This window comes from Trachypithecus francoisi, unplaced genomic scaffold, assembly GCF_009764315.1.
Source record: "Trachypithecus francoisi isolate TF-2019V2 unplaced genomic scaffold, Tfra_2.0 Lachesis_group3, whole genome shotgun sequence".
In the NCBI taxonomy this organism is placed as follows: Eukaryota; Metazoa; Chordata; class Mammalia; order Primates; family Cercopithecidae; genus Trachypithecus; species Trachypithecus francoisi.
Genome location: NW_022681468.1, coordinates 157531179 through 157546389, shown reverse-complemented (window position 1 = coordinate 157546389; position 15211 = coordinate 157531179). Strand labels below are relative to the sequence as shown.

General features: G+C 41.0%; 1 protein-coding gene across 2 annotated transcripts in view; it reads right to left on the bottom strand.

Moving 5' to 3' along the window:
• Positions 1-15211, bottom strand: part of FMN1 (formin 1) — a 425302-nt gene that overhangs the window by 83641 nt on the left and 326450 nt on the right. For both annotated transcript variants that reach the window (XM_033190690.1, XM_033190691.1), the window contains one exon: positions 9475-9567. In XM_033190690.1, the coding sequence (XP_033046581.1) occupies positions 9475-9567 (93 nt within the window). The remainder of the gene's footprint in view (positions 1-9474; positions 9568-15211) is intronic.

The following is a 15211-nucleotide window of genomic DNA, read 5'->3' as shown; positions in this document are numbered from 1 at the left end:
GGGTAAGGGCCTTACTCGGAGTCGTAAAAATCAGTTTAAGGTACAGTCCCCTGTTCTACCAAAGCAAGCAAATAATCTGGTTCCATAAGGTTGGAAAGATGTAGGTGCGTGTGTCTGTGTGTGTGTGTGTGTGTGTGTGTGTGTGTAAATATCTGCTGCTGCTCTAGGAAAGACCCTGTAAGAGTTAATGATACTTATTTGACGAATAGTATCTTATCTCCAAACACAACCACTACCATCTCCTCTTCTACTTGCATGTCGTTCTGACACAGTGTTTAAAAACAGGAGACAAGGCTGGGCGCGGTGGCTCACACCTGTAATCCCAGCACTTTGGGAGGCTGGGGCGGATGGATCACTTGAGGTCAGGAGTTCCAGAAAAACAGGAGACAAACTCTTAAAAAAATTAGAGTTAAGGCCTAAAATGCAAATACCCATGGAAGAGGTCAGATCCTGACAATGATCCCAAGATATAAATGACTGAGATTTGTTTCTATGTTTGTGATTAGGTTTAAAGGATGGTCTGTGTCAGGGTAATATGAGAGAAGATCTTTACTCTCTCACTTTGGTATATTCATAAGAGTGTACATTGAAGCACCCATGTAATCAAGATCCCAAATGAAACAAAGAACAGGATTACAGCAATAAGAAAAAAAAGATGAGGAATAGGTAAAACACCCTACATACTACTAGAGGCTTCTTCTTGACCACTTCTTGACCATAATGTGAATTAGGGTTCATGTTACATACCTAATAATAACATCACCAAAATGTGATGCCTAAAACTGAAGTGATGATGGAACCATGAGCAAAATAAGTGAAGTCAATCCAAGTCAAGAAGAAAGAACTGAGGGGCTCCAGCAGATTCATGTGTATGCATGTGTGTGTGTGTGTGCGTGTGTGCGTGTGTGACTGGACTGTCTTGAGCTCTCAAGGCCTTTAAACATTTCCATGCATTTTCTCATTGACTGGGAGGATTCCATTGGATAGAGCTATCCAGAGCGATGTTAAAGAAGGGAGCCACAGGGAAGAAACCAAGGTACTAGCTCAGAGATCTGGCTCCATAACGGACCTTCAGATTTCCTTTTAAGTTGTCCGGTCCAGCACCGAAGGAAAGTAATGAGGCTGTGAGTAAGACCATTTGGTTTCCAATTCTAGGTTCGGGTGGCTAAGGGACCCCAGTTGGTATAATAATGGGGAAGCAATGAACAGGAAGCAGAATCTTGGAGGAAAAATGTGAAGTGCAAAGTACTGAAAGTTAGTTGTTCAAAAACTTTTTTGTTTAATATTTAAGAGGTATTCATTGGTTAAAACCCCCAAATTTATGAAAAATCTGCATACACCTATGAACCTCATCTGCCTATTTTCTACCTGCTGCAGCAATGAACCTGTTTGATTAGTTTTAGGGGTAACAATCTAAATATTTACTAATAACTTAGGTATTAACTAACAGAACAGGCAACCTGTATGGGTGTTATGGTGAGGACCAGCTGAATATCCATCTTAGGTTAGTTTTTTTTTTTTAGACGGAGTCTCGCTCTGTTGCCTAGGCTGGAGTGCAGTGGTGCGATCTCGGCTCATTGCAAGCTCTGCCTCCCAGGTTCACACCATTCTCCTGCCTCAGCCTCCCAAGTAGCCGGGACTACAGGCGCTCACCACCACGTCCAGCTATTTTTTTTTTTAGATTTTATTTTTAGTAGACACGGGGTTTCACCATGTTAGCCAGGATGGTCTCGATCTCCTGACCTCGTGATCCGCCTGCCTCAGCCTCCCAAAGTGCTGGGATTACATGCGTGAGCCACCGCGCCCGGCCAGTCTTAGGTTAGTTCTTATTTGTTCTCACTGTTAGGTACCATTCATTTTTTGCTTCATCTTTTATCTGAATGATAAATAATATACCTAATAATAACATAACTACTCTTCTGAGCCTTGCTTTTATCCACTTAAACATATACATTAGGGATCCTTCCAGGTCAATACATATAGACTTTTTTTTTTTTTTTTAAACAGATGCTTAGTATTCCATTGTATGGAAATACCATAATTTAACAACTCCATTACTGGATGGTCATTAGAAACTGACTTCAGGGGGAAACCATAAGCTCTTTGTAGGAATTTCTGGAAAAAAAAAAATCCCCTCTAGCCCTTTTAGATAAAAGCCTACTTAACAGATCTCTGATAAAATAGCTTTTTTTTTTTTTTTTTGGAGGAGTCTCACTCTGTGGCCCACGCTGGAATGCAGTGGTATGATCCTGGCTCACTGTAACTTCTGCTTCCCGGGTTCAAGCAATTCTCCTGTCTCAGCCTCCAGAGCAGCTGGGATTACAGGTGCACACCACCATGCCAGGCTAATTTTTGTATTTTTAGTAGAGATGGGGTTTTGTCATGTTGGCCAGGCTGGTTTTGAACTCCTGACCTCAGGTGATCCGCCCGTCTTGGCCTCTCAAAGTGCAGGGCTTACAGGCCTGAGCCACCACACCTAGCCAAATAGCTTTCTTCATCTTCCATGGATTACTGCTTTGTTACTTAAGTGATCCGGAAGTCACAAGAGATTATCTTAATTCTTGGCCATCTGATGATCTTTGGAACCACGACTGTTGGTATTTTCTTGAGTAGCAGTGGGGTATACAAGAACCCATTTTGGCTCATGCAGAGTGCATGTTCTCTAGCCATATTTCTTCTTTCCACAAGCTTTGTAAAGAATGGCAAAATGATTTCCCTCACAGGTTACACTGTTCAGATTACTGACCTATCCTGATCTCTGTAACCTTAGTGGTTGAATATGGTGATTCAGATAGTTTTGTTTCTACATTTCTGGGGGTTGAAGTGAAGAAATTACATAATAACCTGCTCTTATTTTGCAACTTAGAGATTTAAGTATGGCCTTTGTCAATCTAATCTGACCAAAGTATTTACTAAGAATAGATTATATGCATATGCCCAACATAGAAAGATGATTCTATATCCAGGAGGTCTGATCACAGAAATGTATTAATGACCAAAAATGTACCTCTCCAGATTCTGGGACGATTCAGCAATTCTGAAAGGATTCAAACAGAAAACCCAAAGAGGGGGAAAAAGTAGCCTCCAGGTACTTTACACAATTTAAGTTGTTTGTTCATAAATTCAACAAATACTTATTAACACCTATCATGGGACAGGCTGAGCCTATATTATGTTGGGACAAGTAAGTGAACAGGACAAAACAGACACAGTCCCAGCTGTCATGGAATACTTATCTGTTTATATCATTCCTTTTGCATTCAATGTAGAAAATCAGAATTATTGCTTTTGTTTAAGTCTGGTAAATTTATCTATTTTTTACTAGAAAACAGTTTTTTTTTTAACTTTTATTTTAGGTTTGGGGGTACATGTGAAGGTTTGTTACACAGGTAAACTAAAACAATTTTTGATATTAAGAATATCTCTAATCTAGCCGGGCGTGGCGACAGGCGCCTGTAGTCCCAGCTACTCAGAAGGCTCAGGCAGGAGAATGGCAGGAACCCAGGAGGCGGAGCTTGCAGTGAGCTGAGATCGTGCCACTGCACTCCAGTCTGGGCGACGGAGCGAGACTCCGTCTCAAACAAACAAACAAACAAACAAACAAACAAACAAAAAAGAATATCTCTAATCTCAGTTGGTCAAAGAAACTCAGAAAATAGTTTCACAGACTGGGGCTAGAATGGTTCAGGCAGAATCATTTAGAATTTGGCTCCATTCATGGATGCCAAGTGAAATTAATGGAGAATGAGATAAGGCCAAGTGTGGGAGAGTGCTGGGATTAGAGCCAGTTTAGGTTCCAGCCCTCCCTGCCAAAGCTATAAATACAAATGACCAATTTAACAGCATGAAAAGACCACCTACAAGATCTATACCTGGGATCTAATCGGTTGCTCTGCGCCTTCTTTTAATTATAGGATCCCTGCCATGTTTATGGGGACTTTTAATGTGAGCATCACATTTTTGAAGGCCGTATCATTATGACCACGTTTGATCTGAGGGTGGGAAAGCAGGAGCTCACAAAACGCCTGCACAAGGTTATTCTGAACTGAGCCATAAACCAGCTTCAACAAGAGCCTAGTGTGGAAAAGAAAAAAGACACGTAAGAACAAAGGCACGGATATCATGGAGTTTGCAACCCCACCAAGTGGTGCCATTAAAATTACACTCAATTCTCAGAAAATGAAATTCATTAAGAAAAAGTACCACAGTTTTGTCAAATAACACTATATAAGGGCATTCTGAGAAGGGAAGAATGATAAAAGACATAAGCATAAATGCATCATTTCCATTTGAGTGTGGCAACAGGATATGATTTACAGAAGAAAAATTAAATCATCATGATTCTTAGAGCTGAATTGCAGCTGATGTAAAAATAATCCTGAGTCACAATGCATGTGACTTCTCAGGCATAAAGAACACAATCGCTTAAAACTTTATGAGTGATAAGACTCCTAATAGAGAATTAGCTTCCTTGCAAAATGCTCTGTATAAGCTGTGCTATGGAAGTACAGAAGTATCTTTTCTCAGTTACATTTATTATATAATACCCTGTGCTCAGATACTCTGATACTTCACGTATCGTCTCATTCTACACCCTTCTCTTCGGGCCATCTCATTCATTCCTATGACTTGAACTGCTACCTTTAGAGTCTCATCTAGCTGTCTCCCATGAGCCCAGCATCTCTACCTGCGTGTCTCATATGTACAAAGTTAACACGTCTAACGTCGACCTCACTGTCTTCCATCTCAAATCTAGTCTTCCTTATCAGTATCCAGCCAGTTATGCAAGCAAGAAAAAGGAGTTACCCTATTCTCCTCTGTTTCATTTTGTACATCCAATTTATTATCCTGTCCTGTAATGCCTAAAACAGTCCTTTACTGTTTACAATTATGTCTTTTCCCTCTTATTTTTACTGTCATTGCTTTGTTTTGTTTTAGAGACAGCGTCTTGCTCTCTTGCTAAGGCTGGAGCACAGTAGTGTAATCATAGTCACTGTAGCCTTGAACTCTTGGGCTCAAGCAATCCTCCCACCTCAGCCTCCCAAGGAGCTGAGGCTACAGGTGCCACCACTTCCAACTAATTTTTGTAGAGATGGGGTCTCACTTTTTTGTATAGATGGGGTCTCACTTTGTTGCCCAGGCTGGTTTCAAACTCCTGGCCTCAAGTGATCCTCCTACCTCGGCTTTACCATTGCTTTTGCAATGGCATTAGTCTGTTACTTGTTCAACCTTTTTGCATATTACTGTTAGTTATATTTCTCAGCAACAACAAAAAGCAAAGTGATATACCCCCACAAAAAAACTGCACAAACCAAAACAAATACAAACAAATCCAACATCATCATGTCACTCCTGTACACATTATTTTCCAATATTATCTGCTGCCTGTCAGATAAAGTTCAGATTCTTTAGCAAGTCATATTGTGACTCTTATCTCTTTTTTGGTCTTGGGTTCTTCTCATATGCCTTGTGATCTAGCCCCACCAAGTTGCCTGCCATTTTCCAAACACATCACGTCTTTCATCCTTCTGAGACTTGCAGTGTTTTCCTCTGCCTGGAATGCCCTTTGTAGCCTGTCTGCTGAGAATTTCTAATCCTCAATTTCCTCATCTGTATAGCAGGGCGGCAATAGTACTCACTTCAAAGGACTGTCATGGTGACTAAGTAAAAAGGCGATTTGTTCCCCATGGTATCTAGCAGATAGAGGCACTCAGTAAATGTTAACATCATTGTCATCATTATTATTTTGTTCTTTTTCAAGTCTGAACAAAAATATCTCCTTTGCTGAAAGTCTTACCTAAAAGTGCTGGGCATTCTTCCTTTCTGATTCTATATGCCTAATTACAGTATCACATTACACCAACTCCAAAATTGATAGAATTTTCATATTTTAGAGCCTCTGATATTTGGGTACATCTTAAGCGTCTATATGCTGTGGCTTATGGCAGCAATTTTTCTTAGTAGTACATGGAATAATGGTATTTCTTACAATAAATAGCATATTAGATGAAATACTAAAACTGTATGACAACTGTCATAGAAATTTGATTATCTACGGTGAATAGTGCATATTTGTGGCAAATGGAAAATCCTACATTTTCTATGAATCAGTGAAATATCTATGTAATAAAGGAACTACTATTTGGAACTCCAAACAGCAGCGAGGAGATATTCCATTTGTATATATTGCAATTTGGCAAAAACCCAGCCCCTACATCATAGCATATTGCTGTGAACTATAATGTATTTCTTAACCACAGACCCTAAACCATACATTTCAGAACCACAGAGGTAATAGCCTGATCAAGTAGCATGCTGTTACCTCCTTTGGTTAAGTAGCCCCACTTGAGAGCCAAACAAGAGCCAGGCCCAGAGTGGACAGGGGGCTAGCTTGTGAAATTCTGCATTCCAGTAACTTAGGATTCAAGCTGAGAAGGTAGAGCGAAAATGAGAAGAAAGTGTAGGAATGAGCTGAGGAAAGCCTATGGAACATGCCTCCAGACTAGCACCTTCTGGTAGAAATATAATGTGAACTACAAATATAATTTAGATTTTCTAGTAGCCACACTCAAAAAGTAGAAGAAATATAATTTAGCTAATATATTTTGTCAGGTTATTAACATATTTATTAACTTACCTATAAATGAATAATGTTTTATTTATTTAACATATCTAAAATGTTACCAGTTTACCATGTAATCAGTATAAAAAAATCAGCAATAAAATATTTTACATGTTTTTTCTGCTGAGTCTTCAAAACCCCATGTGTGTTTTACCCTTGTAAGACATCTCAGTCTGGATTAGCCACATTTCAGCTGCTCAAAAGCCACATGTGGCTAGTGTCTGCCACATCGAACAGCACAAGTCTAGACTGTTTTTTTGACAAAATGAGTTAAGTAATGAAATAATCATAACAAGCTATTTCAACAGTAGACTTTTTTACCATACAATACTGGGAATGTTTAAGATTCCTACAATAGTATATATATTTTTATATTCTTAAATTTTTAAATAGAATGGTAATGTTTCCTTCACATTCAATTTATGTCTTGTTTTGGGTGTTTTTGTTTTAAGCATGATTTGATGTTATTCCTAATGTCACTTTTACCTCATCTGTTGGTTAAAGAGGAGATGACTGGCTGGGCTCGGTAGCTCACGCCTGTTATCCCAGCTCTTTGGGAGGCCGAGGCGGGTGGACTGTCTGAGGTCAGGAGTTCAAGACCAGCCTGGCCAACATAGTGAAACTCCGTCTCTACTAAAAATACAAAAATTAGCCGGGTGTGGTGGTGTGCACCTGTAATCCCAGCTACTCGGCAGGCTGAGGCAGGAGAATCGCTTGAACCCTGGAGGAGGAGGTTGCAGTGAGCCGAGATCGTGCCATTGCACTCCAGCCTGGTCAATAAGAGCAAAACTCCATCTCAAAAAAAAAAAAAAGGGGGGGGGTGGCTAATTGTATTCAACTATAGATCTTTTCCCACTAAGATACTCCGGGACAGGGTGTAGGGGTATACAATTAATCTTAGTATTCTCAGTCTCTATCATAGAGCCTAACATATAGCACACTCAGAATAAATCTCTGAATACACATTAAAAGGTGAAGTAAGCTAGACAGTATTGGCTGTCAATCTGGGTTCCACACTGGAATTACCTGGAGAGTTTAAGAAAAAAAAAAAAAAAAAAAAAAGGAAAATCTGATGCCTGGTCCCACCCTGAGAGACACTGATGATGGGTCTAGAGTTGGGCCTGGGTATCAAGATTTTTAAAAATCTCCCAAGTGATTCTAGTATGCAAGAGAGTTGAGAACCACTGTTCTAGGACTTTCTTAGAACAGCTTACTATGGCCATACCCGTACTTCCCTGACGTAAGATCCAGTTTCCCTCATATAAATTCCCTTTATCTGAATAGACCAGAATTGTCTTGGGAGCCCTAGTAGAGAAGAGGCTAACACATTATCCAAATGGGGATTTGCAAATTCCTTTTCCAAGGTACCAAAGAAGATTCTCGAGGTTTTAAATCTAATCATATTTATGTCTTTTCAACAAAAAAAATAAAATTCACGATATAAGCTAGCTGCTTTGCAGAGGCAGGATTCTAAGGGCATTATAGCATGCAGGCAGATAGTACCCTGACATACATATGGCAAAATTTTCTAGAAACAGAATAGCAACTACAAATAAAGATGGAATCCAAGTACACATGAGCCTCATTTCAAGTTAATTCTACGTATGTAAACAGCAGACACTATTAACTGGGGTCAGCAAAAGGAAGTATCTCATGCTTTTCTTCAGGCTACTTAGGTTATATTTACACAGTATAATTACATAGCAATGCATTTTTTGATAAGTCACTTATAAAACCCATCTCCTATAGTCACACAGCACGCAAGTATTGGTATCTTTGCTCTCAAGATGGTTCTTTGCCTGACAGCATTTCTTCCATCATATATGAGGTTCTGTAATGGCTGAGAGAGAAATCTGACTTCTCCTACTTCAATACAGACAACCTTTCATCATGGACAAGGGAGCAATGGTCTCTGCACCAACGGAGGAGCAGCTGGAATGGAGTTCCTCTGACTCACAGACTGAGAATTTCCCTGCTAATTCTCAAGCTGGTCTGGCCACACTTTATGCATTCACCCTGCTTCACAGTCTTTTGTTGATGGTGTGGTAACATGTGGCCTTACTCAGTAATAGAAAGAGGATGTTGAGATATCCTCAAAGGCTCCTATGTGTGTTTCCTCTAGCTTTCCAGCAAGGAAATAAGCTGTCTTCAACAAGCCCACACTTATTTTTGCTTTACATCTAGAACAGGAATTATCTAAAAGACGTGCTACTTCCATGTTCACTAACTCTGATCAACAGAAGTTCCCTACTCATGCCAAAACTGTAAAGGAAGGAAATCTGTTAAGACTTCAAAGAAAGTGTCGAGTCTCACGCATATCACTTCCACTGATCAACCCCAGAGGGCTGACAGGTAGCAAGTGATTGATGGATGACATTCATTTGGCCCTAATTTTCCTATCTGAAAAGGAACGGAAAATACACCACAAGTTTCCAAATTGCTACACTCATAAAACCAGGAGGGTGATCACCACCCACCTGTCCCGGTTGGCCACACATGTGAAACGCATGACTGCATCTGCCTTACATGTATGTCGTTTGTTGGTGAACACGGGCTGAGGAATTCCTTGAGCTCCATGAAAAGACAAAACAAGTTTGTCCTCAGAGAATTTACAAAAAGCCAGAGTAACATTCAAGAATTTAAAATATTAAAATGGATTTGAAAGGTGACACAAAAGCTATAGGACAACTTTACCGTGAGTATGTAACCATCATGGAGAGATGGGCTAATGAACTCACCAGAGCTGCCTGTGGTCAGCCAGGATGCAAGCGGCCACGGGCCTCAGAGAAAAGATTCATGGAATGAAGGATGTTTCAGGGCCGTGTGTATGTGCTGCTGACAAAGCTTCCTACCTTTTTGGAAGAACTCCTCTAGTTTGTCCTTGAAAGGCTGGAGATACTCCTTTGGGGACTCCTTGCACACCACCACCATCTGTTTCTCACTTGCTGTGAAGAGAAATTTAGAATTAGACTTACTCAGGAACACGTATTTGCTGAGCTCCTGCTATGGGCCTGGCACTGTGCTATGCACTTGAGTATCAATTGTGCACATTCCTTGTCAATCACCGCTTGTCCAAATTCCAGGGTTGGAATGGGGAGGGGAAGAAAAACCAGAAATAATAAACAAACCAACAAAAATAATTAGTTCATTCTACACAACTCTTGAGGAACAGGGCAATGTAAAATCCTTCGATTTTTCTTCTAGAGATCCAGAGAAGTCTCTGACCTGGGATACGTAAAGTAATCTGCTTGTGTTCTCCCAAAGATGAAGAGAGGCAAAAACTACTTGAGGATTAGTCTCACGAAATTAAGGGCGCCAGCCCTCTTCAGATTCATACTCCAAAAGTAGAACGTGAAAAAGACATTGCAGAAATTCTCAGGCATCCAAGTTGTCTAGATACCAACCTAGTGATTGGCCAGGGTGACACACGCATCCCAACATGAGAACTAAGCCCAGGTTGGGGAGGACCCTGTCTGTTCTTCATGCTTCCCATTCCCCTATCCTTCCTTTTAATCCTCTATTAACACATGGGAAATAATTTTATATAATTTACTTCAGATAGACAATCTAAAATTTGCAATAGAGTACTTTTTGATAATCAAGTCTGAGGTGCCTTGACTTTTTAAAAATGATCTACTTATTGGATAGTTATGATTTGGCTACATGGAAACCACAATATTCATAGTTCACCATCACAAAAGACAGTTAACTCAGGCAAGAGGCATCTCCTGAAGGTTCCTATGTTACAGCATGCACTGGGAAAAGAAAGGTTTCATTTCTATAAAGCTAGAGCTGAGTCATGATCACTTTTACCTGTTGACTATGGCTGGAAATTAGGTATGTTCTTGCCCAAAAGCCTATTAATAAAGCACTGGATTTTCACCATAAAGATATCATGCCACCAGGTTCACAAAACAGAGAGACATATACTACAGATCTTGGAAGAATTCCTAAACACACAGGTAAGGCATTTTGGAAGAAGGAGGTTGGGAAGGAAATCTTTATTTACATTGGGAAATTCCCATCCAATAATTTGGCCTATTTAAAACTAGCATCTCAGAACATATACTGCAGGCAAAGCAATAAACATGTCAGGTCAGAAATACAGAAAATGCAAAAGACACCACTTAAATGTTCTCTGAAATTAGTTATCTGACACTTTTCATGTGCAATATTGCCAACTAGATTGCAGAAATCCTAGACAACTCTGGGGACTATACAACAGTGCTGAAAATGAAAGCAATTTGAGGGAACCCTTTGTCATTTTCTGAGTCAAGGTCAGAATCACCTACATTCTCAGAGGTATCTAGGGATTTCTCATGATACAGGGATGCTAGATCACAGGACAGGGTACCTAAATTCAGGCTCTAGCTATTGACATTGTTTCTTTGTAAGAGTTTTTATAGAGCTATCTAGAATATCTGCTATTAGCTATTCCGACAACCATTCCAAGGCTATCTAGAAAATCCCGTCCATTGGGATGCAAAGACTAATTTTTTAAATGACTTATCTTATTGAAAAAATACAAATCTTACCTTGAAACAACTAGAACAAATTCTGTAAATCCAGTCAAATAATCATGTAAAACATTCATTTTTCCCATGCTTTTTCCTTTCTTTGTAAGCTTTTTTGTCCTCTCTGCAATAGCTACTTTATAACTTCTCTGCAATTATGAGATTACCCTTCACCTCTTTTGAAGTAGATGGATCTGTGGCCAAACTGTAAGTAAGTCCTTCCTGCTACCATTCTTTTCTCAAAATAGGACACTTTGTGTTAGAGTGGAGCGAGAGAGTGGACAGAGCTGAGATATATTTTGCAGGTGCAACAAATAGGTCTTGCTGATTCAGTCAAGGTAGGGTTGAAGCAGATGGAAAGGTAAAGGGGTGAACAATAGGTTGCTGGAAGTGCCATTTCTGAGATAGAGAATAGTGGGGAAGCATCTTGTTGGATTACGTTCTTCTAAGAGATAGAGGAGATCAAGAGTTAAATTTGAAGCTTGTTAAGTTTTCTCTAGCCTCTATAAATTATAAGGCAATCTTGTCCCCTGAAAACAAAGGGGGAAAGGTACAAAAGAAGATAAAACTATTAATGGGTTCTCAGTGCGAATTCAATTAAATTCAAACTTCAGGGCCTTGGATTTCAGGCCTTTTCCATTACGGCATATTTCAGCTCTATTTCCCACATGTATTTGACTAACCAAACCAAAGCTGTTCAGTGTGTTCCAATTATATTATTCAGCATTCCCAGCTCCATGTCTTCATTCATGTGGTTCTCTGCTCTGCTCTCACGCCATACATACTTTCAACGATATCTGACCAAGTCCTGTTCATCCTGAAAAGCTTCTCTGAGATGTCAACATTGCCATAAAGCATTTTTCAATCCAACGTTTTTGCATCTTTCAAACATCTCTATTACCTTCTGCATAGTGTTTATGTTTTACCTTTAATTATATGTATTTATGTAAAAGTCTATAAATTAATCCCTGAGAAGTCATCGTGCAGGATTCATTTACTTCTTCCCAAACTTCTCTAGAGAGCTCCATGTACCTGGCCACAGCATCAGATCTCCTTATCTTGACTGAATGTCGTGGTTCGCACCTGTAATCCCAGTGCTTTGGGAGGCCTAGGTGGGAGGGTCACTTGAGGCCAGGAGTTCAAGACCAGTCTGGCAACACAGTGAGACCCTGTCTTTCGAAAACATTTTTTCAGTTAGCCAGGCATGATGATGCATGCCTGTAGACCCAGCTACATGGGAGGCTGATGTGGGACTGTGGTTTCAGCCCAGGAGATAGAGGCTGCAGTGTCATACCACTGTACTCTGGTCTGGGCAACAGACCGAGACAGACAGACAAGAAAGGAAGGAAAGGAAGAATGAAAGGAAGGAAAGAAAAGGAAAGGAGGGAGGAAGAAAGGAAAGAAGGGAGACAGAGAGAAAGAGAGAGACAGAGAAAGAAAAAGAGGAAGGAAGGAAGGAAAAGGGAAAAAAGGAAAGGGAAGAAGGAAGGAAGGAAAGAAGGGAGAGAGAGAAAGAGAGAGAGAAGGAAGGAAGAAAAAGGAAAGGAAGAAAGGAAAGAAAGAAAGGAAGGAAAGGGAGAAAGGGAAAAGCAGATGAAGGAAAAAGGTTTCTTCATCTTAACTAGATTCTCACGTGTAGGGAAGTTTAAATAAAATTAGCAATGTTGGCCTGGCACAGTGGCTCACTCCTCTAATACCAACACTTTGGGAAGCCAAGGCAGATGGATCGCTTGAGCCCAAGAATCTGAGACAAGCTTGGCCAAAGTGGTGAAACCCTGTTTACACAAAAAATACAAAAATTGGCTGGGCATGGGGGTGTGCACCTGTGGTCCCAGGTATTCAGGAGGCAGAGGTGGGAGGATCCCCTCAACCCATGGAGGTCGACACTGCAATAAGCCATGACCACACCGCTGTCCTCCAGCCTAGTCTCACAGGGTGAGACCCTGTCTAAAAAATATACATACATACATATTAGCAATGTTGACCCAGACTCCAAGTGGGCTTTCCAGAGATACAATGTGAACTGCTTGTCTCGTCTCTTCCTTCCCCTGCTTTCCAGGAGGGTGGTGCACCAAGGGGTCACCGTCTCTGTACTCCTCAAACACGGTGAGGTGTCCCAAGATGATCTCAAAGGGTTGAGTGTATTTTAAAGACCCCCAGAAACATCCACCACCTCACCCCATGAGTCATAAGCAAGGTAACAAAGATGATTATCCTGACTGGGTAGTTCCGAAGGCAGGCAGGGAAACAGGAAAGACATCTGCTTTAAGGAATCAGCATTTCTTAATGAACATCTGTGGCCACATAAAGTTTCCTATTTCCAGTTATGATTCTGAGAATACAGTTCAAGAAAGGCTAGAATTTCCCACAATATAAACTGGGAAGAGTTCCTTATTTAATTAGGCCAGGCGCGGTGGCTCACACCTGTAATCCCAGCACTTTGGGAGGCTGAGGTGGGTGGATCACGAGGTCAGGAGATTGAGACCATCCTGGCTAACATGGTGAAACCCTGTCTCTACTAAAAATACCAAAAAAAAAAAAAAAAAAAAAAAAATTAGCTGGGCGTGGTGGCGGTGCCTGTAGTCCCAGTTACTCGGGAGGCTGAGGCAGGAGAATGGTGTGAACCGGGAAACAGAGCTTGCGGCGAGCCGAGATTACGCCACTGCCCTCCAGCCTGGGCAACAGAGTAAGACTCCGTCTCAAAAAAATAAAAATTAAAAAAAAAATTTTTTAATTAACCCTCTACTATATTCAAACTCCAACAATTCATTTATATAGAATCGTTTTCCATAAACATAGGATAAAACATGCCTGTAATTTACTAACAGGATATAATTGCAGGCCTGACAACAATTCCTTCCAGGTTTCTCCTCCCTGGTGAACGCAGAGCTGCAGGCAGACCTTGTTTCCCCAATTACAAAAGCAATACTTTCGCTTTTGCCTGAAATCACAGAGTTGATCACTGCAGCTCTCCCTTCGTGCTAGATGTGGTGACAGAGTCCATGCAGTGCCCATCAAATTGCTTAAATTTTATGAGGCCATATCATGGGGGTGGTAGAGAGCTTGCGCTTGGATCGAGACCCACTAGGGCTCAGGTGGGCTGTGGCTTGTTTTTCTCATCTGTGAAATGGGGACCCCCCCCGCAACACAGGCATGATATGGTCATTAAGATAATACATACACAGTGATCTGCAGAATGCCTGGCACAGGCAAGCAGGCTCATAAATATTATTTGTTATTTTTATGATTTAGTAAAATTGGTTGGGAAACATGTCGAAGTCAGAACAGCAAGAGAGTCATGGCTGGAGATTATTCGCCACAGATGCTGGGCACCGTATTTATGGAAATGTGCCACAGTGCAAATCTCCTGTTTAGAACTTAGGGATAATGATTTTCATTCCCGTGCTGAAGTTCCACCACCCATTGTGAGAATTCACTGAAGAATGCAGGCAAAGTCTTGGGGAAAGACGAAGCAAAATGGGAAATAAATCCCCCAGGCCTGAGCCTCGCGGTTTTGAAATTAGAAACTGAAACCAGTACAAACGAGAGCAGCTCCACTGCTGTGCTCCGAGGTCCACTCTGCACCCCCACGGGCTGGGATTCCCACGTGCCCTGTTAGAATCAAATTCCCCACATGATCAAAGGAGAGGGCTGCCCTCCCACGGTCCCCACAGAGCCACGCGCCCCGGAGGGCCAGGCAGCTTGCCTGTTCCAATTTGTTAACGTGGCTTATCTGAGATGCTTTCTAGCAGACAAATGCGAGACCTGAAGGCTAATTAATGATGACACTGGAGACTGGCAGTGCATAAAGGAGAGAGGTCATGGACAGATCCATAAATGTCCTTTACTGTCCAACCAGAAGACTCGCATACGATACTGCTAGACGACCAAGGCTGCCTCAGGCACAGGCTGTGCCAGGAGCTGCAGTGTTAAAAGCCAAAGTCACCCCAGGTTCTCTTTCTGTTACTTTTCTCTTTATACAATTTTTGGCAATGAAAAATATATTAATTCCCGCAGTTAGTTACTACTAAGTGATCATTGTGAGACACAGATGAAATATTAAAAACCAATACAC